At 53.0% G+C, this 27,992-nt stretch overlaps 8 protein-coding genes across 8 annotated transcripts; 3 read left to right on the top strand and 5 right to left on the bottom strand.

The window, feature by feature from the left end:
- Positions 1-357: 357 nt before the first annotated feature.
- LSC2 (succinate--CoA ligase beta chain) lies at positions 358-2,993 on the top strand. The gene is made up of 5 exons (XM_062889066.1): positions 358-605; positions 694-786; positions 871-2,020; positions 2,080-2,532; positions 2,589-2,993. Exons 1-4 carry the CDS (start codon positions 552-554, stop codon positions 2,121-2,123), a joined length of 1,341 nt encoding a protein of 446 aa, XP_062745009.1. The 5' UTR covers positions 358-551; the 3' UTR covers positions 2,124-2,532; positions 2,589-2,993.
- A 1,975-nt stretch (positions 2,994-4,968) lies between these two features.
- ypt1 (ras GTPase) lies at positions 4,969-7,058 on the bottom strand. Its single transcript, XM_062889065.1, has 7 exons — positions 7,014-7,058; positions 6,883-6,940; positions 6,603-6,791; positions 6,304-6,427; positions 6,200-6,247; positions 5,904-6,131; positions 4,969-5,798 (listed from the first exon to the last, which is right to left on the bottom strand). Exons 3-7 carry the CDS (start codon positions 6,611-6,613, stop codon positions 5,598-5,600), a joined length of 612 nt encoding a protein of 203 aa, XP_062745008.1. The 5' UTR covers positions 6,614-6,791; positions 6,883-6,940; positions 7,014-7,058; the 3' UTR covers positions 4,969-5,597.
- Positions 7,059-7,725: 667 nt separating this feature from the next.
- On the top strand, positions 7,726-8,780 carry QC762_307685 (uncharacterized protein; the record flags this gene model as incomplete). Its single annotated transcript, XM_062889064.1, has 2 exons — positions 7,726-8,017; positions 8,086-8,780. The coding sequence occupies 2 exons, from the start codon at positions 7,726-7,728 to the stop codon at positions 8,778-8,780; spliced, it is 987 nt and encodes a 328-aa protein (XP_062745007.1).
- Positions 8,781-9,178: 398 nt separating this feature from the next.
- QC762_307680 (uncharacterized protein) lies at positions 9,179-9,940 on the bottom strand (the record flags this gene model as incomplete). Its single annotated transcript, XM_062889063.1, has 1 exon — positions 9,179-9,940. One exon carries the CDS (start codon positions 9,938-9,940, stop codon positions 9,179-9,181), a length of 762 nt encoding a protein of 253 aa, XP_062745006.1.
- Positions 9,941-13,938: 3,998 nt separating this feature from the next.
- Positions 13,939-14,760, bottom strand: QC762_307670 (uncharacterized protein; the record flags this gene model as incomplete). The annotated part of the gene is made up of 1 exon (XM_062889062.1): positions 13,939-14,760. The coding sequence occupies one exon, from the start codon at positions 14,758-14,760 to the stop codon at positions 13,939-13,941; it is 822 nt and encodes a 273-aa protein (XP_062745005.1).
- Positions 14,761-15,085: 325 nt separating this feature from the next.
- QC762_0056190 (uncharacterized protein) lies at positions 15,086-15,959 on the bottom strand (the record flags this gene model as incomplete). Its single annotated transcript, XM_062883549.1, has 2 exons — positions 15,220-15,959; positions 15,086-15,125 (listed from the first exon to the last, which is right to left on the bottom strand). Exons 1-2 carry the CDS (start codon positions 15,774-15,776, stop codon positions 15,086-15,088), a joined length of 597 nt encoding a protein of 198 aa, XP_062745004.1. The 5' UTR covers positions 15,777-15,959.
- A 1,450-nt stretch (positions 15,960-17,409) lies between these two features.
- Positions 17,410-21,073, top strand: YAT1 (carnitine O-acetyltransferase yat1). Its single transcript, XM_062889061.1, has 3 exons — positions 17,410-18,264; positions 18,318-20,468; positions 20,536-21,073. Exons 1-3 carry the CDS (start codon positions 17,826-17,828, stop codon positions 20,685-20,687), a joined length of 2,742 nt encoding a protein of 913 aa, XP_062745003.1. The 5' UTR covers positions 17,410-17,825; the 3' UTR covers positions 20,688-21,073.
- A 207-nt stretch (positions 21,074-21,280) lies between these two features.
- On the bottom strand, positions 21,281-25,109 carry SFL1 (Flocculation suppression protein). The gene is made up of 6 exons (XM_062889060.1): positions 25,054-25,109; positions 23,573-25,023; positions 23,415-23,513; positions 23,298-23,365; positions 22,820-23,239; positions 21,281-22,753 (listed from the first exon to the last, which is right to left on the bottom strand). Exons 2-6 carry the CDS (start codon positions 23,962-23,964, stop codon positions 21,939-21,941), a joined length of 1,794 nt encoding a protein of 597 aa, XP_062745002.1. The 5' UTR covers positions 23,965-25,023; positions 25,054-25,109; the 3' UTR covers positions 21,281-21,938.
- Positions 25,110-27,992: the final 2,883 nt, after the last annotated feature.

Below are 27,992 nucleotides of genomic sequence, written 5' to 3'. Positions count from 1 at the left end.
TCAGGGCGCTGATGTCATTGCTTATGGTTCGTCTCATAGCTTTCTGGTATGGGAAGGTATCGTCTGTATACCGCACCGCGATGCTCGCGAGTGGTTTGGGATATCAACTGCAGGCAAATCAATGCCTTACGAGATAGCATACCTATTTATATATCGAAGCGGCGGAAGTCGACTCCCGCCTCGCGTCTCCGTACGCCGAAAATCTAGATCGGGCACGGGCCGGCCACAGCGGGTCTGGCAGGTGTCGGCTCAACCTCTCGGCAGCTCAGGCGGCGGTCAGCAGCCAGCCATTGGTTCGGTTATTCCCGGACCTATCGCAGACCAGGTGCAGCTCCCAGCAACCTGTTCTTGGCTGCCCAGCCCGCCGTCTGTTGGTTGGCTCTGCCCCCCTTGGAGCGTCATTTCGAAAAGTGAATACAGGGTCCCCAAATTGACCAACGTCGACTTTTATCATCGACATAAACCCATCACAACGCTTCGCTGCCTTTCCTACCGAAGCACATCTCCCCTCCTCCACCTCCTCCTCCTCCACACACCCACAACCACACATCATGTTCAGACTCGGTCGCAACCGCGCATTGGCCTCGGCCTTTGCTGCCCCCAAGGTATGTCGTTGCGCCAAATAGATCCAGCAGTGCAAACGGTGAAGACGGTGAACCTGAAACTAATCTGTCTCTGCCCGCTTCTTCACAGACTTCCCCCGCCCCCAGACTTCCCAGCTTCGCTCAACAACAAAGGAGAGCGCTCAGCATCCACGAATACATCTCGGCCGACCTCCTCAAACAGGTGAGACATAGCAAAGAGTGGACCCCTCGAATTGGTCCCTCATCGCAGGAGAGAAGAATCATCCCGCTGATCTCGGTCGAATAGTATGGCATCGATGTCCCTAAGGGCGCCGTCGCCAAGTCTGCCGCCGAGGCTGAGGCTGTCGCGAAGTCGATCGGCAGCGACGACATGGTCATCAAGGCCCAGGTCCTCGCCGGTGGTCGTGGCAAGGGTACCTTTGATAACGGCCTGAAGGGCGGTGTTCGTGTCATCTACTCCCCCACCGAGGCCAAGATGTTCGCCGAGCAGATGATCGGTCACAAGCTCATCACCAAGCAGACCGGTGCTCAGGGCCGTCTCTGCAACTCCGTCTACATCTGCGAGCGCAAATTCGCCCGCCGCGAGTTCTACCTCGCCGTCCTCATGGACCGTGGCTCCCAGGGCCCCGTCATCGTGTCCTCGTCGCAGGGCGGCATGGACATTGAGGGTGTCGCCAAGGAGAACCCCGATGCTATCAACACCACCTACATTGACATCAACGTCGGTGTGACGGACGAGATGGCCCGCGACATCGCCGTCAAGCTCGGCTTCAGCGAGCAGTGCGTTGACGATGCCGTCAAGACCATCCAGAACCTCTACAAGATCTTCCTCGAGAAGGACGCCACCCAGATCGAGATCAACCCCCTCTCCGAGACCTCGGACCACAAGGTCATGTGTATGGACGCCAAGTTCAACTTTGACGACAACGCCGAGTTCCGCCAGAAGGAGGCCTTCGAGTGGCGCGACACCACCCAGGAGGACGCCGATGAGGTGCGCGCCGCCGAGTCCGGCCTCAACTTCATCAAGCTCGACGGTGACATCGGCTGCCTTGTCAACGGCGCCGGCCTCGCCATGGCCACCATGGATATCATCAAGCTCAATGGCGGCCAGCCCGCCAACTTCCTCGACGTCGGTGGTGGTGCTACCCCCGCCGCCATCAAGGAGGCTTTCGAGCTCATCACCAGCGACCCCAAGGTCACTGCCATTTTCGTCAACATCTTTGGCGGTATCGTCCGCTGCGACGCCATTGCTCACGGTCTGATCAACACTGTCAAGTCGCTCGACCTCAAGATCCCCATCATTGCCCGTCTGCAGGGTACCAACATGGAGGAGGCCCACCGTCTGATCAACGACTCGGGCATGAAGATTTTCTCTATCGATGACTTGCAGAACGCTGCCGAGAAGGCGGTGCAGCTCAGCAAGGTTGTCAAGATGGGTATGTTTCTCTTGCTCTTTGAATTTGCCAAAACATCAGTTGACATGTTGGTTTTACAGCTCGTGACATCGATGTTGGCGTTGAGTTCACTCTTGGTATCTAAAGTATGTATATATCTTAAACACTAGGCGGTTCCTAGCTCGGTTCCTAAAGGGTTGATTCAAATAGACTGGATGGGAATGGAAAGGGGGGTCGACGGTTGGTTTTCAAAGGGGACCAGGCCACACTTGTATTTTGTTGTTCGTCTTTTTTTGCAAAGTATGTGTTAACCACACCATTTTGTGTTCAGAGCGTTCTCTTTTTTTTTTTTTTTTTGAGGGAGTGGGAGAAGAAGTGGTAATATGCATGACCTACTTTTGCACATTGGGTTGGGGAGGGCCAAAGGGGGGGTTGGTGTGGAAGGGAATGGCATAGAGTTACCTACAAATGGTATTTTTCGTTGTCGTTCATTTTTGGCTGTGTACATATGCTGTTGAGAGATGTCTGTGTGACTGGGGTGGGAATGATTGGATGTAAGGCATGCCATGTCTTTGGAGGGGGGACATAGCTGATGTTATATGATCGACAGATAACGACCAACAGACATGCCACATCTTCCCATCTGACACTGGGGGGGGGGGATCTTTTTTGCCATCTCAATTTGAGAGAATTCGGTCTAGATCTTTCTGCTGATTTGGATACTACCAACGAGATATCGATATTAACTGCGGCTGAGGCGCTTCACAGGACGCGGGGACGTGGATGCCAATGGGTCGAGAGCGCTCTAGAATCCGGGGTAAATTGGTAAAAGGGCTCCCCTCACTTGAGGAAAGACGGGGTGGTTTTGTCCATCTCGTTGGGATGAGGGGGCTGGTGGTTGAGGTGAAAATGCGGGGAAAATAAAAACTTGGGGTAACTTTCTTGTTCAAGGTAGGATGGTGAGATTTCTTGGGTTTGGGGGCTTTTTGTCAGGCCATTCACCGCTGGACCGGTCGGGCGGAATGGTGAGTTCCAAGCTTTTGAGGGGGAGGGGAGGGGTGAGGGGGGGGGATTTTTGGTGTTGTAAATTCACGCAAGAGGTTGAAAGGGGGGTTGATGTTCACGATGGCGGAGATGGTGAATTTGATGGTGTTGTTGTAGATAGAAATGATGATATCGATAAGATAACTAGGACTTATGTAACAAATCTTACTGTGGATTTGATACCAGCTTCGATATATAACAAGACTTGTCATTGGGTACTGATGGGCGACTGATAGGTAACTGCTGTGGCTAGATGTGGATGGGGTGGGTGGTGGGTGTTAGTCGAATGACTTTGCCTTTCTTGGCGAGAAGTCCAAAGATGCGGGCGACACTCGGGATGTCGCCTGATGGAGGAAGGTTGGTTTGGAGTTGGGTTGGGCGGGATTTGATTTGGGGTGTGCTGCATGTGCTTGGACACACACACACACACACGCACGGCTGGACCTGCATGGGATGAATTCTGTCCTCTTATATATCTTCCCTACATATCCTTCCCTTCTTTTTCGGAGTTCGGTTTCTCTTTTCTCTTCGACATTCGGGAAAAAGTGGCAAAGGGCTTCAGCACTTACACGGACTCGTTATCCACCTCGAGATCCAGTGTGCCAAGAGGAAGACAGGGACTGGTGTTAGTCACGGATGCACCTACAACCCTGGAGGTGTTAGTCACTGTGCCACGTTTAACCCTTGGCTTGAGCGCAGGACTCATCTTTTCAGGTCTTTTCGAAGATCTATATAACTTGGGCGAAATCGTCTTATTTGTTGTTTTATCCTTCCATTATACGCTTCTCAGACTATCAGAAAGTCTCTCAAAGTTTCAAGAACACCAAGAACACCGTTCCTCAACACCACACCACACCTTCACCACCCACTCCTCACTCAAGGAAGATACAAGGAACACAAACTCGAAAATGAGCTGCCCCTGCTCCCGCTGCTTCAACGGCCTAGGCCACCACTACTCCCCACCACAAACCCAGCCCCAACAACAACAACCAAGATCACTCTACGGCAGCACCAGCAGCTCCCTCCTCAACAAGCTCAAGAGGAAGACGAGCATCTCCAGCATAGTCTCGAGCACACCACTCCTCAGCAGTTCATCCCAGAAGTGAGAGTGGCCATGGTCAATAATTGACAGAATGAGACCACAGCATGCACCGGGTCATGAAACGGAAAGCGACCGGTCACCACAAATGAACCACTTCACACTGGCTTCCGTCGGATTCACACAAAAAAACAACACCGCTCGTAAATTATACCACACCACAAACACCACACTTATATCAAGCGAAAGAAGCCCAAAGAACCAACAACACAAAAAGTAAACAACAACCACCAAACACGACATCCGCACCTTGTTAGGTTGCGGGCGAAGACGCAGAAGAAGGCGACTATCAAGCAACGACATAATCTGCCAGGTGGAGCAAGAGAGAGAGAGAGAGAGAGAGAGAGAGAGAGAGAGAGAGAGAGAGAGAGAGAGAGAGAGAGAGAGACAGGAAGTGATACCCAAAAAGCAGGAGTGAGGTGTTTTCTTTTGCTTACTTTTCTGGAATTTCATGAAGCGTTTTGGGTATAGTTTGGACCTGGTTTATGAAGATATGATTTTGGACGCATTGTCGCTGGAGGATTTGCGAATGTTTATCAAGAAGGAGTTCTTCCATTTTTAAGGAGTTTATATAACAGCGTTTCTCTAGGGTTCAGTTGATATCCAAGAAGTCTTTGAACTGTGTTCGTAAATGCAGTATCGAGTGTTTCGTTCCAGTGAGCATTTGGTTAGAAGCCTAAAACCGGTGACGATTATTTTTCTTGTGTACCGATTTCCTCATCGTCTTTACTGTCTTCAGTCTTCTCAAAGCTCGTCATCGGTTGAAAGAGCACGACACGAATATTGCATCTCAATAAGCCGCAGGAGCAAAACAATACCTGCGGTCAAATTCACACACACACACAAATCACATGGATAAGCCAGAGTTCCGTATTACTTAGACAAAACCTAGTCATGTAATGAACCCTTGTTATGCCCAAACTCAAATCAACAAAACACAGACACAGACAGGACCTGACGCACATAAAAAGAGCTGTAGTAGGTAATAGCAATGGCAGAAACACGACATCAAAGGAAATTAAAAGAAGAAAAAAAGGCCCAACCGCAAACCTCCCTATTCAGTACTGTTCCTGTTCGGGTCCGCCCACCTCTTTCCCGTTCTGCTGTGCGCCTTCTGGGCCGTGCCAAAGAGTTATTAACCCCCCTTGTGATATGTCCTTTGCCATTTTCATGCTGGCGTTCTCCTCTGCGGCTGTCTAGGAGTCATATCTGAAGTCCAGCCAAAAAGAGCCGCGTAGTTTCCCATGGCGAATTCCAAATCACTTCCTAAGAAGCGTAACTTGCCCAACCAACAACAGCCCGGCGTAGATTCCACACGGAGTAGGTAGACAGACAGACAGACAGACAGACAGAAAACCTTCCCTCACACACGGCTCCCGCAGATCTAACCATATCCGGCCCATCCGATGCAAGAAAACCGTCCCAACGCCCCAGAAACAACAACGGCGCACAACGCTAAGGAGACAAAATTATCGTTTAGCAGCAGCCACCGGACTGGTTGTTGGAGACACCCTGTCCAGGCGACACGTTGACGTTCGCCTTGGTGTTATTGGTGGCAATGCTGCTGCCCATGCGCTCCTTGATCTGGCGAGCCATGGTCAAGAAAGCCTGCTCGACGTTGCTGGCGTTCTTTGCTGATGTCTCGAGGAATGGGATGCCCAAGCTGTCGGCAAATTCCTACAAAACGCCACGGGTCAGCACGATGCACACCTTGTTGCTGCGGGGGCCAACAAGGTCCCGAGGCATGTGATCCCGACAGTTGCGGGGAAATGTGAGCCTTACCTTTGCGACTTGGTAATCAACCACCTTCTTATCCGCCATATCGCTCTTGTTGCCAACCAGGAGCTTGTTAACGCCCTCGGTGGCGTACCTGTCGATTTCTTGGAGCCATTGCTTCACGTTGTTGAAGCTGTCCATATCGGTAACATCATAGACGACGCAGATGCCGTGCGCGCCACGGTAGTATGAGGATGTGATTGTGCGGAAGCGTTCTTGGCCGGCAGTATCCCACTGTAGCTTTCGAGTTAGCCGGCGCTGCTGTTGCCCATCGTTCTCTTTCGGGCAAGGGGGGGGCATACAATCTGGAGCTTCACGGTCTTCCCGTCGAGTTCGATCGTCCGGATTTTCTACATACGGGTTAGCCGCTGCTGGTGGGGTTTCGGTTGTTTTTGGGAACGCATACGAAGTCAACGCCAATCGTGGAGATGTAGGACTCGGTGTAGGTGTCGTCGGCGAACCGCAAGAGCAAGCAAGACTTTCCGACACCGGAGTCTCCGATGAGGAGGAGCTTGAAGAGATAGTCGTATCTGGTGTGACGTTAGAAGGGGCTGTACGCAAGGGACTGGCCGTAGAACTGCAGGGGCGTGACCAGTAAGACAGTCGTGGGAGAGACACTCTGACAGAGGCGGTGGTTAGCAGGCAAACAAAGCGACAAGAGGGCGGCAGACGGCAGGGGTCGGTGGCTTGGGCTCAACTCACTACTCGGGATTCATGGTGGGCAGCGGTGATAGCGATGGGTGGATATCAGGATGAGGAATCGGCTCGACGGTGGTGGTGGTGGTGGTAATGGTGATGATGGAGGGGCTCGGGGTACGGTTCGCGCCGACAGCAGTTGAGAGAAGGTTGATGATGTGTAGAAGGCAGCAGGTCGGTCGGCGTCTCTTGGAAAGGCTGCGTCAGGGCGTCAGAACAACTGGGGGTGGACCCAACTTGATTGGACTGCTGGAGACAAAACGCAGGGGCCTACTAGGGGGCGGCTCACGTGATGCTTATCGGCTGGGCGGTGTACTCGACACCACTGTATCATGCGTACCTATCAACTGTTGATCGCGAGCAAAGACGGCGGAATGAGCAAGGCGATGAGCAAGACGAGGAGGTGTTGGTGGAACGAACATAAACTGGGGGCTTGTATCTTTTCAAATAAATATTTTCTGGAAGTTACAGTTTTGTGCCACCGTCAAGTGGGCTGTCTTTCTGGGCTGTCTCTAATTAACTCTTAGACAGCGGGATCTTTCCAGAGGGTTGCCGCCTGACTGATATCGTCATCAGCTGCCAGAACCCAAAATATTCCGCCCGGTCAGGAGTTGCTCTTTTTTCTATGGTTTCCAGCGCATCTTTACCGAGCTTGCCGTCGACTGACTTTCCACATGGCCAGCGGGACGAGATGCTGGCTTCTTGGGGCGTGCTGTTGTATGTCTCGGATGGCACCATCAGTGCGTTTGAGCCACATCACAAAGCACACAAGCCATTCTGTTCTGCCTCTGCATAGATATGATACAGAGGCCAAAGAGCGTCCTGTGAGACTTCCATGATTCCAATTTATTTCTTAAGGTCTACAAAAAGATTATCTCTCAGACATGACATGTTGCATCTCTCACTTATCGTCTTATCCGAGAGCCCCGCTCCGAGCACAGCGCCAGGACCACATGGCAATGGAGTGTAGCGCCGACAGCCGTTCATCGCCAGCGCCGCAAAAGAAATTCGGACACTGACATCATTCCGACAAGCACCACCAACCCGGCACAATCCGTCTTCTATACTTTACGCCGCCAGCAGCACTCACCGATTGAGGACTATAATATCACTCTGCCATATCCAACCGTCAATGTCTACACCATCAAGAGCTCGAGCTCTGCGATCAACATGTGCATCAACACCATGGACAGCTCCCGCAGCTCCCACAACCGGTAGACAGCTCCAGCAACCCTCAACCTCACCACCACAACCACAACCACAACCACCATCCCAACTACCACACCAATCTCGCCCCCTTTCAACAACAGTACCGGCCCAACCCGCAGTAAACTTCCACTCCCACCCCCCGCTATCCTTCCCCTCCTCCGCAGACCCGGACCAAAAACCCCCAGACAAAGACCGCAAAGTCAAGCTCGGCAAAAGTGAGCCACTTCCCCCTTCCTCTCCCCCTTTTGTTCCCCCAGTTCATACTAACATTGTCCCCTCCCAGCCCTAAGAACCCTCCAATCCCACCTCCCCACCATCCTCCTCTCCCCCCTCCCCCAAGAAATCCTCTCCCCCTCCATAACCCTGCACCTCTTCCCCTCCACCCACCCCCACCTCCCCGCCGTCTCAGGCCGAATCTCCTACATCGCCGCCCTCTTGTCGTCACCAATAGCATGGAACCGCCTCCCCCTCGTCGGCAACGTCCGCTTGGAAATCCTTTCGGAACGAATGATCAAAGACCCTCACTACTCCTCCCCCGCGTTCCGACAGACGAGACCGAAGGATGCTTTTGGGGAGCAGCTGATTGTTAGGTGGAGGACCACGGGGGGAAAGCAAAAGTTGGGAAAGGCAAAGGGGGAGAAGAATGGGTGGTTGCCTTGGGAGAAAGATGACGGAGGGAAGCAAGGGGGGGTAGACACGGAATATAAAGCCCCGGTGGGGACGGCGCAGGGGGTGGGTAGTGGCAAAGAGTTTACCGGGTTGTTTATTTTTGATTTTGACACGGAGGGGAGGATAATCAGTCATACTATCGAGCATGTTGAGCAGGGGGGGCAGTGGGAGAGGGGGGTGGGGGCTAAGGTGGTAGGGTTGACGGATTGGTTGTTGGGGGGGTTTAGAGGGGGGGACGGGGGGGCGCCTTGTCCTGCTTTTGCGGGGAATAGGGGGGGTTGTTTTGAGGGGAGTGGGAAGGGGAGGTGATACTGGGGAAGCAAGTGTGCGATTATGAGTTTCATGTCTATGCTTATGCATGAATGCGCGGGGTGTCTTTATGGATTATTGTACATCAGGCGTAACAAGAGGGGGATAGGTGCTGGCAAGCGGTTATGTGAGCATTGGGAAAGGGGCTGGTGGGAGTTGGAGGCAGATGTAAAATATGATACCACTCTCCTCTGTGTATTTTACGAGATCAAAGTCAAAGTTGCAAACATAAGGCAAAAACAAAATGCGTTCAACTGTCAAAGCCAAAATGCGACTACAAAACAAGGATATGTTGGACATCCTCTCTTTCACTCATCCAAAGAAAAACAAAGGAAACAACAAGCCGTGTTAAAACCAGCCTGTCCCCCCGTCCCTCATTTTCTTCCCATCCCCCCAACCTAAGCCCTCGTATCACCCCCCATCTCCCCGCTCAGCTCCCGTGACGTCGTTCCCCTGGCCCTCAACCCCTCAGCCTCAATCTCGATCCCGTTTCCGTTGGCATAACCCCCGTTCAAAACCTTCTTCACTCCATTCATTTTCTTTTCCTCCCCCTTGCCGGCAGCACCACCCTTAGCAGCCAAGTACCCGTCCAAAGCCCGCTCGGCAACCCTGACAACCTCCCTCAGCGCCTTTGCGGTCTCATCATCTTGACCCCCCTTTGTCCCGTTCATCCCCAGCAGCTCCCTAATATGCGCGTTGAGAAACACACCCTCCAGCTGCTCAGGCTTCATATCCCTCGCGCCGCTAATCCGTCCTTTACAGCTGCTGCTTCCACAGAAGCAGTCGAACGGCTGGGCCATGGCGTATTCAGTCGAGGGGTAGAAGAAGGTGAGTTCCTCCCCGACTTTGAGCCCTTTTGGTCCGGCCATGACGACGAGGTTGGTGGTGTCGAAGATGAGGGAGGGGTCGCACGAGTGGTTGATGTAGAGGAGGTCAGAGTTGAGGTTGAGGTGGGAGTTGATCCCGCACTGGACGGTAGCATAGGTTGGGGAGGGGGCGGGGGTGCAGGGGGGGAAGTCTAGCTTGGCGAAGAGGCCGAAGGGGGGGAGGGTGATGAGGGAGAGGGATTTGGTTGTGAAGGAGGTGTCGTCGGTGGCGTAGATGACTTGTTGGATGGTGGGGTGGGAGGGTTGGGGCCAGTGGGGGGTCACGTGGGACATTTTGGCTGTGGTGAGGGCGGGAAGGTTGGTGATGGGTGGTGGTGTGGTGTTGATGCTCCAACAGATGGATGTCTTGGGTAAACAAAAAGTTCAAGAAACTATCTTGAAAAACAAAGAGAGGGAAAGAGAAAAAGAAAACGCAACAGCAAACCGAGATAGTACTCTCCCCTTTTAGTACAACGCCAACGGTCAACCGTCAGTCAAACCCACTCTTTGTCTCCTCACCACATCCCACTACCGTATCCAACCAACACAGTCGGTCGTTGCTCGGCTTAGAGGAGGCAACACCCCTCTCCTCTCTCCCCATCCCATCCCCCATGGCCGGGATGATGGTAGCCAGGTGTCCACCTCAAGCATACTTTACCAAGGCAACAACCCATCAAGCGAGAGACGCAACAAGAAAAAAAAAAGCATATGACAGAGCCGCCCTTGTTACACGCGGCGCGCGCGATTTCTCATCCTCCACCACCACCACCACCATCACCTACCATCATCATATGTCAGGTATCACCATCTCTTCTTACCTCATCATTGGAATTGCCCCTCTATCATACACCTATCAATTGATCCAATATGAACCCCTCCTCCCTCTGTCGTCAATCTCCCCCATAAACCCCATAACACTGAACATACACCTGCTCTTGCCAAGAAAAATCCGATCGCGATATGCCCAACACCAACCAAAACCAGCCTACCAAGAGCCTCAGCATACATAAGGGCGGGGTTGCGTTGTTTTTTCTTCATATCCTTGCACTATTTCCACTTCATGAACCCCAAAAAGAAAGGCGGGGTTTCCTCCGGCTTCCCGGCATTCAATTCACCCTTATCCACCACCAAAGGTACGGTAACGAATACCGCGGGGAAGAAGAAGAACAACATCAAACTCCGACAAAGAAGAACAATGAAGAAGAAGAAAACTTGACATCTTACAAACCCACCCCATCCGCAATGAGAGTACGCGGATGCGAGTTTCAACCTATGAGGAACGGCCGGGTTTCCCAATGTGGCACTTGTGTGTTCCAACCCCCTCCCCCCTTCTTGCTTGTGCCTGTTTTGTGGTTACCATGAAAATCCCTGTCAGTCATTTCATGCACGCCATAGATGCGCTTAAACCTTTCAGCAATGCCCTGTGTACCAAGACCAATCGCGTTTCCAAACTCCCTCCTCTTCTCTCCATACCATGGTGGTTGGGGTTGGCCTTCCCCCATAATAAGTGGTATATTGATATGTATAGAATCGGGGTAGCGAATATAACGTCATGGCGCCAGGGGAAACAACGAGGCTTCTTTGTCCCACTATCTACGGCGTGGGGGAGGGTTGGTAAATAAGAACTGAATAAGATATCTACCACCCGCCCAAGATGTTGTTGTTGTTGTTGTTGTTGTTGTTGGATACAGGCCGCCTCTTAAATAGGTGAATGATTCGAACGGGAAAGATTCTAGAAGAGAACTTTCCCCCCGAAAAAGGACTGGAGAAGGGTAAAAAGCGGGGCCGGCTGAACGGTGTTAGTGTCAACGTTTTGGCGGGGTTGATCCCCCTAATATCTCGCTAGGGCAGACTGTAACAGACATGTCGAATGCTTGACCTTTTCTCCAACGCGCTCCGGATCTGCAGAGACAGGTGACAGAGAGACGAGTTCGGAGGTGCAATATGCCAGGGCACGAGAGGGACGTTGGTGAGGTTTGGAGTGTGATATCTGACTTGTCACTAGAGAAAAGTGATAACAACTGGGGGTCAGCCATCAACCTCGAACCCCCCCAGCAGGTCTTGATGATCTGAGAAAATTCCAGACGATGTCAACACCGGCAAGCCCGAGGTTGACGAGGCTGATATCAGATTCTCGTAGAAAAAAAAAAGAAAAAAGAAATGGCCGCACGTGGCTCTCACGGACTCTGTATGAAACATAACATCCATCCATGTGGGGGACAGGGGGCTCAACCCGTCCTGAATGGTACCGAGGAGCTTCAGGACACGGGAGAGAGACAGAACCTCGCAAGCCACCGTCATGCTCCACCGTCTGTAAGAAGCAAGTCATTCCTGCAGAGAGCAGCCCATCCCGCTGTGCATCGGCGGGTACGGTCAATGATCGATGGTGCAGAGGAAAGAACAGACTGCGTGGCATCGGACTCGGTACTGCGCGGTGTCTTAGGGGCTCCCCCCTCCCCCTCCCCCATAGAGCGGGTCGCCCGTCACAGTGTCCCACCTGTCAAAGGACTTGAGATGCCGGGTTGAGTTGCCAGATATCCCACCTTTTTACCATTTATTTTTTACACTGCTTGCCTGTTTGGTCGACCCGGACTTGTGTCAACTGTGGGTCGGTTCGCTGAGCATTATCGTGGATATTATCATGTCCTCGTGTCCTGGCTGTTTAACCAGAATGTCACTTGGAAAATGGGACCTATGGCCGCATACGCTGCGGGCAGCTTTCGAATCCACTCTAGAGCCACCAGAACGACATGCTCTTCCGCTTGGAAACATGCCGTCGGTCCGTATCTCGTAAACAGCCATGCTGCCCTGTTGTTTCCAAAACCGCCAGACGGCTGGAGCGGCCGCCCTGCAGGACATAGTCCGTAGTCGAGGACAGACGCTAGGAGACAGGCGAAGCATGTATAGCGGGGAACGTCTCGATGGCGTGGGCTTGATAGAGATCCATAGCGTCACCGGAGTGGGCTGCGGCTTAAACGTGCGGCCTTAACACGCCCTTTAATCTCTGGGATGCCAGACCACCACGTTCCCGCGACCTGTCACCTGGACAGCTTTGCATAGGTTTCGACCCCTGCTTGGGATGATCAAGATTCCAGTTCAGTCCAAGGATGAGGGTGTTCCGCAATCATCAGATTGTGGGTTTATTATCCGTGCGCTGCTGCCGGGCACCATGTACTGCCCCCCATCATCGAGCAGTCGAATCAGCCGGGCTCCTGAGAGAGCCTGGCAGACGAGTCACCACGCAACCCTGTCCATCAACCCGCGTCCGAGTGGGATGCCACATGCAGTGCTGGAGGCCTTTCGATAGGAGCAGTGGGCTGGTCTCACTATCGGGGGCCCATGGCCAAGATGGAACTGTATCTCTCGCCCTCACCTAAAGGGAGGAGTCTTCGCTCAGGCCTCTTTTGAGAAAGGCAAGTGTGTGGGGGACATCGGGTCCTCGCAGTGCTTAAAGAGGAGCTGATCACCAGGTGTCTTCCAGTCGACCTGCTCAGCATTCTTCATCCTCTTCAACCTCTTCAGACGCCGAGATCCGAAGCGAAGCTAAACAACCAGTCCCTAAGGTTCCTATTAGAACACTAGCACCGTCAAAACATAGCACGGAGGGACCGGAACCAACCTTCATCAATACGCCGTATCCAGCGATAGCCAATCCGGAGCTTCCCAAGGTATGTTGCATGAAATGCAGAGCGGGGTGCCACGGGGCTAATGTCAACCTCTTCCACAGATGGCGCATTTACTTCCTGCATCCTCCTTCGTTTGCCAGGGCAAGCCTCAACCTCCTCCCGCTCCTACACCTCCCACTCCCAATCCTCCAGAGCCTCCTTACTAAATCCCGGGCAACTAAGCTTGGGATATGACGATAAGGAAACGGCCTTGCGGATATGGGTCGATCGAAACGACAGGTCCCCTTGGTCGACCGCGGGTCGGCCCGTGTGGCGCCACCTCGGCAAATATGGAAACGAACATGACGCGAGGGATTTAAAGAGCCTCTATCTGCTACCTCGGCACTTCGGGGCTGGCTGAAAGGGCGTGAGAACACGAGTGGGGACCATGGGTTTCTCTTGGGAAGCGGGTTTGTAACAAGTATAACGATGGCTGTTCGGTATTGCGGCTGGTGAAGAAATGAAACACGAGAGAAAGGCGGCGACTTCACATGCATTACCTGGGAGGCAAAGCACTGGTTTCAGGTGGAACGCTGTTTGAAGGATTCATAGCATTAGCAAGCGAGATTATGCATTCCCTATGCCAACCCTTCCTCGTGAAGCCCGTATCCAACCACCAGGCTTCTGCTACCTGTTCTCGCTGATGAACGAAGCGAGACCATCCTCGGCGATCATGAGGATTTGCATGTTGGCCAGAGACTCGTTGACGCAGGTGGTGCCGTTTAGGAAAGCACACCAGAGCTTCTGGACAACGTTGTCAAGAGTGGGCAGTCTCAAGTGGCGCGTCTCTGTGTCTTCAGTCGTGGTGGTGATGAGGAGACGTTGAGCGGCAGGGCAACGGTCGATGATGTGAAACAAAGTGCCAAAGATGGAATCGGACTCGTAGAGGCTGAGATGTAGCTCCTCAAAGGCACAGGCAATGTGCTTTATGCGGGCGGTGTCCTCTTTGCGAAAGAAGTGAGACATGGGCGAGCTGAAGCCAAACTCATCGTAAGGTTCGAGCTCGCCAAGTAGGAACAAAGCATCCAGGTTGAAGTTGAACCAAACACGAGCGTCACCCTGTGCGGGCAACACACTCGTTTCTGGGGCGGCCAATCTCGGCGGAATCTTCCAGGCAAAGGTGAGCTCGTAGTGGCGGAGAGCAAGAGCGCGAGATTCGCGGTTTACATGAAGCAAGACCGGGATGGAGCGTGTCGTTGAACGCTTGGCCATCTGGGCGTGTTTCTGGGTCTTGCACCGGTTGTCCACACATGCTGCCAGAACGATCCTCGGTTGGATCAAGACTTCCCAGATAGATAGTCGGATTTCTGGCGGAAGATCACCAAAGCAGGTGAAAGTCTGGGTTGGTTGTTGTTTGGAAATCCCCTCATCCAGGCCATCGTGGACAACTTGAAACTCGAGCCGGAACCGGGTCTTTTCCTCGCCCCGGTTATACCACAATAGAGACATGTTTGCTGTTTAAAGAAGGGCTAGAAAAAATGATCGATATCCAAAAATGAGATGTAGTTTGCAGTTTGCGAAAATCGGAAACAAACGCCACGAAGCTTAATGGTTCGATGAGATTGAGATGGCAGGTGGCTAACGGTGTTTGGCAAAGCTCACAGTTAGGCAACCATCGTGTAAGCCGCGCTCTTTACAGTGGTGGCTGTTTTTTCCCTAACACCGGGGACATGCCCAGACCGTTGACAAAGCTTAATCGGTAATATTTAATCTTAACAGATTGCCAACATCAGACCGTTTGTTTACTTAACAAGCCAACGGTGGGAGATAAATCTTAGATAAATCTCAGATAAACCTCATCGTCTGCATATGCCCTTTTGATATCTATTCAGAGCGACCTAAGTCAGGGTATTTGATGGTTGGACGTCCAAATAGCCTCACAAGCTTTTATGAATGGATCCACCGTACAGAGTGTGCGGCTTATGCCGGCAATGGCCCCTCGAATACGTAAGAGATTGGTTGAACCAACTGATGATTTCGTCCAGCTTCCCGTCAGAAAAGACAACCAGCGGGAACGCCGAAGCCGGCCTCGAATCTGGGAAGTTTAGGGAGGTCGTCGTCGACAAGGGCCCTCTGAGCTTCTGCACCCAGGGATGTTGTGCATTACAGAACGCCACCAGATGGCCAAGCCTACCCCTGTGAGGCTCTGCCCGAAGTCTTCTCGTAATGTCAACAACAACCTGAATCGCTGTACACCAGCTCCGCAGTCGGAGAATCCAATTTCCGCAGGAAATGGCAATCTTTGAAAGGCGTCGGGTATCTACCAGCACAGACCGGTTGCGGGGTGCTTGGCAGTTGGCGATGCATCTGGCACACCCGGCGGCAGCCATGTGCCAAATGTCAGGAATATCTGGGGAAGCGCCACCATCCATGGATTTTCTTTTTTGGAGAATTTCTGATTGGATGTCTTGAAAGAGAGTGGATGAAGTGCATGGCGTGCCAGCTCGATCCTGGAGGCTGTCCATTGATCCGAACTCTTACCGCGGGGAACAAGAACTGAGAATCCTATCTGCACGTGGAATGCCCAGCGGGAGGAGCCAGTGTGCTGAAACCAGTTGGAAGGTGCTTCTGGAACAGACGTTGTAACATGGATATATTGCACGCTGAAGATGAACACAAGTTGCATACGGACACACAACAGAAGAGACCTTTTTGACCATTGAAGTCTGAAGAGGCTCAGAGACATTGGGTCAGCCCCACATATCCGTTCGGCCGGGAGATGGTTAGCCTACGTGGGGTTTCTTGGCCCATCTGCCGCTGCTGACTCTTGGCTTTCTCCCGTCTGTCTTGTTCACATGCTTACGATTGATTCTCTTGGGCACCCGCCCTCTCACAGAGCGCAGCCGACACTGGAAATCTCGCTGGAACTATATTCCTCTTCCTATCTTGCCAGCCGCTTTAGACATCGCTTCAGCTTGGTCCAGACTCTGGGTACCCCTCACCTTTTGTGCACCTACTCTGTCCGTACAGGTAATCTATCTTTCCTGCAGTTGTCCCAGCTTCCTGGTTGTCTAATCTTTGCCAGAGAATAGGCCATCACCAACGAGTGAAGACTGTCCATCTCTGACTGACAGTCCCACGTCGCCATAACAGTGACTTCCTCCGTGTGGGGAAACCTGGAGAGCGTTGCAAGTGGCTTGGCACCGAATCCCCAGGAAAACCCCACCGTGGAACGTGGAGTGCTTGGATGCAGCCCAGAAACTGTGCTTCGATCCCTTGCCCAACCGCACGACATCCTCTTGTCCGAAGACCAACCAACCTTTACCAAGGCCCTCGACGAAGCCGTTCCCCGTCGATCGCCCCGTGTAGTCTACACCGAGAGCACTGTGACAGCAGCACCGTCTCGTCTTCGTTTTGGTCTTTGTCCAGTCATCAAAAAACACCCGTGTCCAGACGGAAGCCTTCCATTTTAGAGGCTGCCAATTGGTGGGGATCTAAACGTCATTTGGAGAAAGTGACGTCCTTACCAAGACCCCGGTTCCATTCCGCCTGGAGTTCCATTGTGTGCCCCCAGTGCCCCCCCATCAACCCCCCCCGCCCCGCCCTGTCGTCTGCACCTGTGACGCAGGAGAGGCAGGTCAGGAAGCCTGGTTCATCGACGCCTGGGCTGCCGTCAACGGCTGGCATAGGCCTTGTGGTTATGTGAGCGATAAGCCACCGGAGAGGCAGATGATCTTGACAATGACAGAGACTAACCAGTCAACCACGGGGCAATAAGTTCAGACGACGGGAACTCCTCGGACGGCCCCTCCCTCGACCATCTTTTGCTGTTTGCCTCGTCTAAAAATCTTACTACATCTTTATCCATACACTACCCACCGTTCCACGCCTCAGTCCGCCGCCCCGAACAGTTCGGTCGAATTGCCGCAAGTAGCAGTTGGTTGTTGGATTCCTGGGTACGTTGCGTCTCGTCTCTCTCTTCTCTCGTTTTCTTATCCCGGACCTGGGGACCAGAGTGTGGTGCGCCGCTCGGCACATCATTAGATGGGCGCATCCAGATTGAGCGTTCGGGCCTGCGGAGGAGGCTTCCTAACCCACTACGTCCAATCACTCCTGACCTCCCCGCCTTGTTGCGCTTAGACAGGCCACATGCTCTTCGAGCTGTGTCTATGATTGAGATGCCTAGTCCCACATGCTACAACTCACGAGTAGGAGGACAGCTCCGTGAGTGCGGGCCGTGGAAATGGGGGGTCCACTCTGCCTCAATATCTCTACTCCTCCACCTTCCCTCATCCCCATCCCCGAGCTTCCCGCCGCCATATAATCCCGAACTGTCCCGGCCGAGGACCGGTGTCTTGTTTGTCCCCATTCCCCCTAGGATCCAGCTCGCGCTTTTCTCGCTCCTTTCCCTCAACCATCTTAAGAATATTTCACCTCTGCATTTCCAGTGGAATGCCACCTTACTGTCTTCAAGATTGTCACTACTTCTACCGCACAGCTCTGCGCGGCCTGAACATCAGCACCTCCGTCTCGCCTCTCTACGCTTGAATCCAGATCACCCCAACTGACAAGAAATGCCTACACAAGTCCGTCACTTCGCCACACCAAGAGCTCTCGGTGAGACTCTCACCCTTCCACTTGAGCCGGCTGAGTCGAAACCTCAGTCACCGCCACCGGAAACTCCTCGCACCATCGCAGACCTTCCAGTGATTCCAAAGCCGAGAAGAAACACAGTGCTCAAGGCTCGCAACTACGACATGGGTCCCTTTCGTGAGGAGAAGACCAAGGGAGGAGTCACGTACGCTCATCAGGACGAGTTACCCAAGCTGCCCATCCCAGCCCTCGAGCAGACCTGCCAGAGATATCTCTCTTCTCTCAAGCCGCTTCAGGGCCCAAGGGAACACCAAGATACCAGGAATGCCGTTCAAGAGTTCCTCAACAATGAAGGACCAGAACTGGACGCAAAGTTGAGGGCGTACGCGGAGGGGAAGACCAGTTATATTGAGCAGTTCTGTAAGTTGTTTGCTCGCTGGTCATGGAATGAAGACTTTTGGCTAACAGTCAAGGGTATGATTCATATCTGAACTTCGATAATCCGGTCGTTCTCAACCTCAACCCCTTCTTCCTGCTCGAGGATGACCCTACACCAGCCCGCAACAATCAGGTGACGCGCGCTGCGTCTTTGATTGTGTCGGCGTTGGAATTTGTTCGAGCTGTCCGCAAGGAGGAGCTCCCACCAGACACCGTCAAGGGGACGCCCCTGTGCATGCACCAGTATTCACGGCTCTTCGGCACCGCCAGAGTGCCCACTGAGGATGGGTGCCAGATTGAGCAGGATCCCGACTCCAAGCATCTCATTGTCATGTGCCATGGCCAATTTTATTGGTTCGATGTCTTGGATGACAACTCTGACGTGATCATGACGGAGAAGGATATCGCCATCAATCTCCAGACCATTGTGGACGATGCGGCACAGATCCCCATTCAAGAGGCCGCGAAGGGCGCCCTCGGTGTCCTCAGCACCGAGAACCGCAAAGTCTGGTCTGGTTTGAGGGATGTCATCACCAGAGAGCCAGGTTCCAACAATGCCGACTGCCTCAGCATCATCGACACAGCTCTCTTCGTGGTCTGCCTGGACTACACAGAGCCTGCCGATGCTGCCGCCCTCTGCCAGAACATGCTTTGCGGCACCAGCGAGATCGAGAAGGGTGTCCAGATTGGCACCTGCACCAACAGGTGGTACGACAAGCTGCAGATCATCGTCTGCAAGAACGGCAGTGCCGGCATCAACTTTGAGCACACTGGTGTCGACGGTCACACAGTTCTTCGCTTTGCCAGTGATATCTACACCGACACCATCCTCCGCTTTGCTCGGACCATCAACGGCAAGGCACCAGCCCTATGGTCATCCACCAGCCCCGACCCCTCGAAGCGTGACCCTGAGAGCTTTGGCGATGTCAGCACCACACCTCACAAGCTCGAATGGGACATGATCCCTGAACTTCGCATCGCTGTCCGCTTTGCCGAGACCAGACTCGCCGATCTCATCGAACAGAACGAGTTTGAGTGCCTGGATTTTGGCGCCTATGGCAAGAACTTCATTACCAGCATGGGCTTTTCTCCCGATGCTTTTGTCCAGATGGCCTTCCAAGCCGCTTACTACGGTCTCTATGGCAGAGTGGAGTGCACGTACGAGCCAGCCATGACCAAGACCTTCCTTCATGGCCGCACTGAAGCCATTCGCACTGTTTCGGAAGAAGCCGTCAACTTTGTCCAGACCTTCTGGGCTGACAACCCGGCCGAGAACAAGATTGAGGCTCTCAGGCAGGCCTGCCAACGTCACACAGCCAACACCCGCGACTGCTCCAAAGCCCAAGGTTGTGATCGTCATTTGTACGCCCTGTTTTGTCTCTGGCAGCGCATGGTTGACGATGACTTTGGCTCCAACGGCGATAGCACCAACGGGTACTCTTCTCCGGTAGATGGCATGTCTGATATCAGCTCTTCCCACGGCAGAGCGGCCGAGTACCTTATCGACAATGGCACCACCCCCTCGTCTGCGGTCCATGCCCCCCCCGCGGCTACTACCAACACCAACGGGACCAATGGCACGACCAACGGTGACGACGCCAACAGCAGCGTCATCCGCAACAGGACCAATTCCGCCTCATCTAGACACTCCTCCCGTTCCCGCTCGCCTAATGGATCATCTCATCAACTGCCCCTCATTTTTGCTGACTCGGGTTGGGACAAGCTCAACACCACCATCCTTTCCACCTCCAACTGCGGCAACCCATCCCTGCGACACTTTGGCTTCGGCCCGGTGTCGGGAGATGGCTTCGGGATAGGCTATATCATCAAAGACGAGACCATCTCTATTTGTGTCTCCTCCCGCCATCGCCAAACCAAGCGTTTCGTCGATACCCTTGAGTCCTACCTCTTGGAGATCCGCCGGATCCTGCGGTTGACCGCAGCCCAGAGAAATGGAGGGGCGGGGGTTGCCAGCAAGCAGAGCAGAGCCAGGGAGGTGGATGAGATGAAGACCAAGCCAAAACTTACACACAAAGATTCTGCCACTGCGAAGGCCAAACTCCGGGGACGACTTATCACCGGCGGCAGTGATCTGGGGAGGAAGGGGGGTTTCAGTGTGAATGGGAGCGTGAGTCCGACGGAGGATAGCCTGTTGGGGATGAGTGAGGATGATGAGTTGGGCGGTTGTAAGTTTTCCTTTTGATACGGATGTATGGGTGATGATGATGACTAATGAAAAAAATTAAAAAACAGATGGCTTCTTTGACGCGGGGATGCTGCTTCAGGCGCTCAAGGCGAGGGGGGAGAGCTACGAGGGTGGGGAGACGAAGGCGAGTGAACGGGCGACGCAGCAGGCCAAGAGACGGACGGAGATTGGGAAACGGTTGAGGTTGGTTGATTATTGAGCTTGGCTATTGTGATGGGAGGGGGGGAGGTTGGAAATATGTCATCGAGCGGGATGGATTGATTGTGAATGCCTGGGTTTTCAACAACTTTTTCGAGCAGATTGATGGATGGGGAATGTTTTTGTTTGTTTAGCGTGCAACAAGATACCAAATTCTACAATAGGTTGGAAATGAGCAACACACCAGGGGAAAAGGTTTTGTCTGGTTATGTCTGCTTGGGTTGGCAATACTATCAGATTCAAAGGGTTCAATTTTCTCGTTGGTCTGTTAATGTTTGTTCCCATTAGGCTAGGAATGTTGCCGTTCAACAGATCTGATCTTGATGATACCATAACAAGTGTGCTCCCCTTCTCTTGAATTCGGGGCTTTCAGTAGTAATGTTCGGCATCTTTGTGTACTCGTACTTTGACAAACACCAACTCATCATCATCATCATCATCCACGTCTTTGCTCTTCTCTTGGAAAAGCCCAAACTTTTGGATACAACGACGTTGTTGATATAGTGACATATAGATATATATATGTTATTAAACTCAAGCACGCCACAACGCCCAATCCTACAACACAACCACAACACAACCCACCCCCTATCTTCCCAAACACACCAACCGGCCAACCGGTACACCATTATCAAAGCAAACATCAAAAAACACAAACCACCATCAACCAAACCCTAAATCCAATTGAAAACAACTCTCAACTCTCAACTATCTCCCGATCCCCCCAGATCCTACAAAGCTTACAACACAAATATAGATCCACGATACCCCTTGCAGCTGCTCTTCTCTTCAGGCGATTCCTCCACCAGGTGTTCTAATCCAATCAGACACACCTGGTGGGGGAAACACCCAAAAGAGAACAACAGCCCCAAAGGGTATCGCGGATCTATAAGTAAAAAAAACTCGTACATAATATCCAACAACAACATATCCCCACAAACCACCACCACCACCCAAACAAACAAACAAACAAACAAATTTGGCCGCCTCCCACCTTTCCTGAGAAATAAAACAACAACATTTTCCAGCGAAAGAAGATGAAGAAAAAATTCCAAACCACCACCAATCCCATTACTCCCCCCCTCCCCCTCCCCAAAAAATAGGTATCTTCAAAGTAATAAATGCTTTTTTGTTACCCGAGAAATAATTCAAAAGAAAAAAACAGAAATTAAGTAGTGTTTTTGTTGTATGCAATCAAAGATGTAAAGCAGATTTTTGTTCGAAAATAATACCAGACGTTGGAGGAAAAAAATCACTGCAGCCTCTTCCTCTTTCGGTCGTCATCACCCCGGGGGTCCATGTCCTCATCCTCCCTCTCAGCGGTGTCAGTCGGGTTCAAAATATGAGCCATGCTTCCCCGTCTCGTCGGCGGCGCCGAGTGATCCCTCACCGACAGGTTCTTATTCTCCCGATTGGCAGAGTTCCAGGACCAGTTGTTAAACGTGTCGGCGGCAGGTGGGTTTCCATTGGAAAATGGGGGCGCTGGGGGAGTGGCTGGACGGGAATGAGGTTGGGACGAGGGTTGCAGAGAATAGTGAGAAAAGGTATCCCTGAGATGCTGGCTCTCGGGGGGTGGTGGGAGCCGGCTGGGTGACGATGGCCATTGGGACGAAGGTGGTCCGGAAAACGGGGGAGGTGGTTGGGGTTGCCAACCATGAGCACGGATATCAGCCGAGGTGTGCCTTCGACCCAGAGCACCGGGATGCAGATCGGGATTTGACAGGTGGTGTGGCCCGGGCGGTGGCGGCGGAGCAGGGGCCCGATTGGAAGACGGCGAAGATTGGCCTGTGGAATTTCCTCCTATCGAACCATATGGTCTCCGGGTGCTCACCGACAACCCAGAAGGCACCGCGGGGCGGTGGTCATGGTAATAATTTGGCCCTCGGGGCTGGGGGACTGCGAGATTAGACCTGCGGGGATCGTCCTGGGGCAGCTGGCGAGGCGAGACGGGCGCGTTTTCGATGTTGGCAAAGTAGGGACGGGTGCTGGCGAACAACGGCTCGTGGGGTTCCTCGAGGCTGCGGAATATCTCCATTTGCCGCTGCACCTCGATCTGCAGTGATGATACTAAAAACGGAAAATATTAGGCTATACTGGTACCAAAAAAAGCTCCGAGATGCAGCCAGCACTTACCGTCCCGGTGTATCGGGTTATCAGGGCTCGGCGAAAGGGCCATCACGGCGCGTGACAGGTCTTGATTAAACTGCAGCAGCCGGCTTACCGTGTCCATGATGGCCTGGTTCTTGATCTGCATGAACTGCGAGTTTTCTTCCTGGCGCTGAAGACGAGCACTGAGGTCGTAGAGAGTGTGCTCGATGCTGTTCACCCTGGGGTCGCCGCCTTCTTGCATTGGAGGCATTGGCTCGGCCGGAGTGCCAGGCTGAGATGGCGGTGGCTTCTGGTTGCTGTACTCTCTGTGAACCAGCGCATGTCGCGAGGCCCGGCGCTTGATTTCCCGCAGACCAACCAGGTCTCCCCGCTTGAAGTTGCCGTTCCCATGCTTAAACTCCCACATGGTCGAGTCGGGAGTCCCATGAGCAAACACGTCACTCACTATGCCATTATCAACACTCTATCTCACTGGATAAAAATAGAACAGCCGAATGCTTACCCTTATGGAAGCCGTACATGTTGAGCTGCCGCACAAATGAAGAGATATTGGTGTGCTTGAAATATTGCCTGTACACTCGTCAGAAAATGCAATTGGCGGCTGTTCAAGTCAACATACGCTAGCACTTTGGAAAACTCATGTGAAGGCTGCATTACGAAGCTCTCGGAGCTCTGGGTCCAAGAAATGAGGTGCTGGATCGTCTTGTCTTCCAGCATGCTATCACATGATTTAGTATCCGTCCATGGCCGTACGAGTGGATTGGCGAGGCACCATACTTGTAAAGCTTGTGAATGAAGGCTGTCTGAACAATCTTGGGCTGGTGGACAGCCGGGGCTGCGGCTACGGGGGCCGGCATGATGATGTTGTTCTCGGAGGAAGCTTGATGGTTGTGGTGATTGCTGTTGATCTGGGCCTGGATGGGCTGTAGACGCTCGTTCGACTCGTTACTGGCGTTGCCGCCGCTGGCATTCACGTCGCTATCGGGGCTCTTGGTGGCAGATTGGGGTGCGGAGGAGTTCGTAGGGGTGGTGATGTCCATGGGCTCGCCCGGAGAGGGTGCAGACATCTGGATGGTAGGCGCAATGATTGGTATCGTCCTTGCGCCCATCGAGTCCTCAGACCCTTCGTCCAAATGATTCCTCGGCGCTCGATCAATAGCCGCGGCCATCTGCCCTATATCTCATATAAATAGGCGTCAGCAACTTGAGGGCGCAAGCGACATCGGGCAACATCGCGAACTCGGCGCGACAAATGGAAAACCCTGGGAGAGGACTCCAAAAAAAAGGACCCGCCCGAAACAGGGACCGGCGCATGTGCTCGATATGCCGGTGCGGGTCTTTCCGTCGTCTTGGACGTGCAAATGTGCAATGTGCAGCTCGCAGCATCAACAGCGTCCGGCGGGCGTGCAATTGGGTCGGGGAGAGGGCTTCGGGCCTACCTCATAGCTTCCTGGGAGATGTCAATGGGTTGTCGAGTGGGCAAATCGCGCGCTGGGCGATCTGTCGATAATAGCTTTGCCGACGAATTTGGGGAGGATTCCCTGTTCCTTGCCGCACTGCCGTAGCTCCTAGATAGCTTGCTTGGACCCGCTTTCCAACACCAGCTCCTGGAGAGCACGCGCCGCCGAAACACACTTAACGGGCTGCTCCGCGAGAAAAAAGAAGAAGCGGAGAGGTCAACGTTCTTCGGCAATGGATTTGGATCGTCAGACGTGTGTCGTAGCTCGTAGCTCAGTGGCTAGCGGGGACCGGAGCGGTGGTAGGTAGGACAGCGTAGACGGACAGTTTGGTAAGGCAGCCGTTGTGAGAGGGTGGCGGCCGAGTATAAAAACCAAGCAAAAAAAACAACCAAAAAACCAATCTACCTGTCGAGAAAAAAAAGACGGCAGGTTCACGTCGGGCTAAGAGTGGGAGAGAGAGGGGGGGTGGGCAGGAGGAGAGAGACGTCTTTTTTGTCTTGTTCTTGGTGGCGCAAAGACTCGGAGCTCAAGCGATGGGACCGTGGTCTTGTCGATGTCGGCTGATTGGTAGAGACTCAGGCACTGGAGACGATCCGGGGGACCACCAATGCAAACAAAACCTATACTGTCTGGAGGCTTGCGTGATTCTCGAGTGATGTTGATTAGGGTCGGGACTTAGGACCGAGGTGAGGTGGAGGAGAGATGGAAAGAAGATGGAAGTAGAAGCAGACGCAGAAGCAGAAGCAGAAGCAGAAGCAGAAGCAGAAGCAGAAGCAGAAGCAGAAGCAGAAGCCGAAGCAGAAGCAGAAGCCAGAGGAATGGATGGGATGGATTGAATTGAATTGGATTGGATGGGACGGGTTGTATCCGTGCCGGAAAGGCTTGACACAGGCCCGGGCACCGCTACAGCAAGAACCTACATGCCGTTTTAGTGCTGGTGCTGTGCATTGCACAGCTGGGGTTGGGTGAGGGAGTGAGGGGTTACAGGGGAAGCGGCGCGCCATGGTGGGTATGTGTGCCTGTCTTGGCAGCCCCAATTCGGTAAGGGATGGTCCGGGCGCTGTCTTTCTATCCTACCATCTTTTCCCACCGGAGTGCCAGTTTGTTTCCAGAAGGTGACTTTTGATGTCGACATCTGCTTGGCTACAGCAAAGATAGGGGCAACGGGGAGAGGGGAAAAGGGGCACCTCTACTAGACAACAACAAGCCATCGGCTGAAGGGAATTGCCAGCGGATGCGGCCCTGGACACCTATGGAAGAGCTGCCACTTCGGTGGCTTACCGACTCTCGGCCGCTCATCAAGAACTGGACAAATAAATGGCCTTCCATTCCGTGACGCCACATTCAAGAAAAATGCAGATTAGGGCCCGGCCGCCCTGTTCGCACATGTCGCGCAGGAGAAAAGCTGACGGCGGAGGAGCCAACCACGAAGGCACATCCCGAGGGAAAGGGGGAGGCTCGATATCGACAGCCTCTCGTCTCTTTGGCGGATCTTCAGCTCAGGTCCCAGTTTTTCGTCTCACTTTGCCACACCGAGGAAGTGAGACTACGGATAGACGGCGTGCGGAGGGCAGAGAAGCTCTAGAACCTCTAGAAGGTCGAGGCGCGATGATCTCTTGAAGGATAAGAGAGGCAGTTGGCAGTCGGCCGTGCCACGCTGGGGGCCGGAGATAGCACTATAGGTGCAGCACTACTGCAGGGCGTGCGCAAACGGGCACCGGCCTGAGCGGGCACCAAGAAGCAACACCTGTGCATCAGCCATGTCCTATATTGACGGTACAGTTCCGTCCACTCCGTCCTATCGATGGGTCTTGGTGGGAAAATATCAAGATGAGAGTGGCTAGGTAACGAGCTGAAGACCACCCCAATGGACACTACCCTATCTGACACGATAGACGTCGTGTGTTGCCGCAAGCCCACCTCGTAGGCTCCAGCACTCACCGGACATCACGGAGCTCTCTCGAACTGAGCTTTGCTGACTGAGATTCCCAATTCGACTGGAGGCAAATATGACAAGTGATTCCAGTCTGTGAGAGCAGCGTTCCCCCATGAAATCCCAAACCCAGGGTCACCAGAGTGAGATCGATCTGGTGGACCGTCGTGACCCCCGGCAGATGCCGTGACCACTTTTGGATCCCTGTTCTCCCAGAAGGTGGGTCCCCGTTTTCTGCTCCGCACCGAACCTTGAATCTCGCAACCACTCACGTTGCATCAAAGGGTCGACAGTCTCGACCATCGAACCGTCTTTTTTTTCTTTTCTTTCTCCCGGAGTTGGATGAGAATCACGGAATCATATGGAACCAAGTTGGCGGGTCATAGTCAGCTCACCTCGCATATATCGCATATACTGCATCACGTCGCCGCGGATTGCTGAGTGATGGCCCCGATAGGGTGCATTCAAAACTGCACTGCACTGACTACACCAACTGTTCCCAAACGGACGAAGGCCATGTTTCACACTCCTGTTCTTGACATGCCAGGAGCCCCCCATGCGTCCAAATGGGAGAGTCATTGTTATTGCTCGGCCGGTCTGGCACGGACCTGGTGATACAATGCTGTGGTAGCACCTTCGTCCAATGTTCTCTGGATCATTTCTTGGCCTTGTAACTGGGAGCCTTCTACAGATCTCGCGCCCGCCAGAGGGGCAGAAATCGCCGATCTTGGTCCTTGGGACAAGAGAGAGTCTGTCCAAATTGAGATTTGGTTGCAGCCGAGGGCGACTCAGATTCCCGTATTGCATTGCACCCGTCGACAGCATTTTCGTCGAGCTCGCCATACCCTATCACGAGTCCGCCCTCTTGGCAGCATCATCCCTCTATATGGTGGCCATCCTGACAGCACCCGTTCTCTCTTCTGTTTCAGTTTAGTTTAGCTTACCTATTCTATCAGATGACAACTTCACAATCAGCCAGCTAATCACGACCTTTAGACAGCTGACCACATCAACCAGGTCTTTTATAACAAATTTCTCCCACCGATATCTCTCCCTTTTCGGCCTTGCCAGCCAGGAACACCACCCACCTGCCTACTCCGTAAACCAAGGGTCACAACAACGAGATATTGGCAAACAATCCTGGCTCGAGGGTCACACAACAACACCCGAGCCCTTCCATTTTTTTTTTCATTGTCGAACAACTGTTTCTTACCTCTTCGTTCAATCACCTGGTGTCTCACCAAGAATTTACGCCTCCCCCAGACTCGTAGGGGGTGGCCTGGGATTAACCCTTATCGGGACATTTGCACACTCAAGAGCCGAGCTGTCGATCCATCCAGTCCTTGTTTCCTCGGCCATATCGAAACTGGTGATGATGGTGTTATGCCACCCACCACCACCACGGCGTCGTGATCACCGTTGTTCGAAACACCGTCGTCATGCGGCGGCGCTTTTTCCTTGTTGCAAGACCATTCTACGTTTTGTTGTTTTTGACTTTGGCTGAAAAACACAGTATTCTATTTTTGGGAACCACAACCCTCCCCCGATGGGTAAACAAGCGTGGTAGATGTGTGCGTGGGGTTGAAAGGGGGTGGCGACCACCACAACCACAACCACAACCACCACCACCGCCGCAGACCTACCTATACCTTCCTGCCTTACCGAACACGCCCTACCTGCACCCGCCCGCATTTTCTTACAACACGAACAGTTTTCTTTCTTTCTACCAGGTATTCAGCTATACCGGGATTACTTATTATTTTCGATAAACCATGTTTTGATTGTCTCTCTGCCACGTAGCTGA

The sequence above is a fragment of the Podospora pseudocomata genome, chromosome 3, assembly GCF_035222375.1.
Source record: "Podospora pseudocomata strain CBS 415.72m chromosome 3, whole genome shotgun sequence".
NCBI classification, from domain to species: Eukaryota; Fungi; Ascomycota; class Sordariomycetes; order Sordariales; family Podosporaceae; genus Podospora; species Podospora pseudocomata.
This window is presented reverse-complemented; position numbering and strand designations above follow the sequence as displayed.

Bases quoted from the DNA above. Each gene is read 5' to 3' on its own strand.
- LSC2 (XM_062889066.1), top strand. From the start codon at position 552: ATGTTCAGACTCGGTCGCAACCGCGCATTGGCCTCGGCCTTTGCTGCC. The intron at 606-693 runs GTATGTCGTTGC...GCTTCTTCACAG, and splicing joins CGGCCTTTGCTGCCCCCAAG to ACTTCCCCCGCCCCCAGACT. The intron at 787-870 runs GTGAGACATAGC...TCGGTCGAATAG, and splicing joins CGGCCGACCTCCTCAAACAG to TATGGCATCGATGTCCCTAA.
- ypt1 (XM_062889065.1), bottom strand. The intron at 6,132-6,199 runs GTATGCCCCCCC...CGAAAGCTACAG, and splicing joins AGACCGTGAAGCTCCAGATT to TGGGATACTGCCGGCCAAGA. The intron at 5,799-5,903 runs GTAAGGCTCACA...GGCGTTTTGTAG, and splicing joins TTGATTACCAAGTCGCAAAG to GAATTTGCCGACAGCTTGGG.
- YAT1 (XM_062889061.1), top strand. From the start codon at position 17,826: ATGCCTACACAAGTCCGTCACTTCGCCACACCAAGAGCTCTCGGTGAG. The intron at 18,265-18,317 runs GTAAGTTGTTTG...CTAACAGTCAAG, and splicing joins CAGTTATATTGAGCAGTTCT to GGTATGATTCATATCTGAAC. The intron at 20,469-20,535 runs GTAAGTTTTCCT...ATTAAAAAACAG, and splicing joins GGATGATGAGTTGGGCGGTT to ATGGCTTCTTTGACGCGGGG.
- SFL1 (XM_062889060.1), bottom strand. From the start codon at position 23,964: ATGGCCGCGGCTATTGATCGAGCGCCGAGGAATCATTTGGACGAAGGG. The intron at 23,514-23,572 runs GTATGGTGCCTC...ATCATGTGATAG, and splicing joins TTCATTCACAAGCTTTACAA to CATGCTGGAAGACAAGACGA. The intron at 23,366-23,414 runs GTATGTTGACTT...ACGAGTGTACAG, and splicing joins GAGTTTTCCAAAGTGCTAGC to GCAATATTTCAAGCACACCA.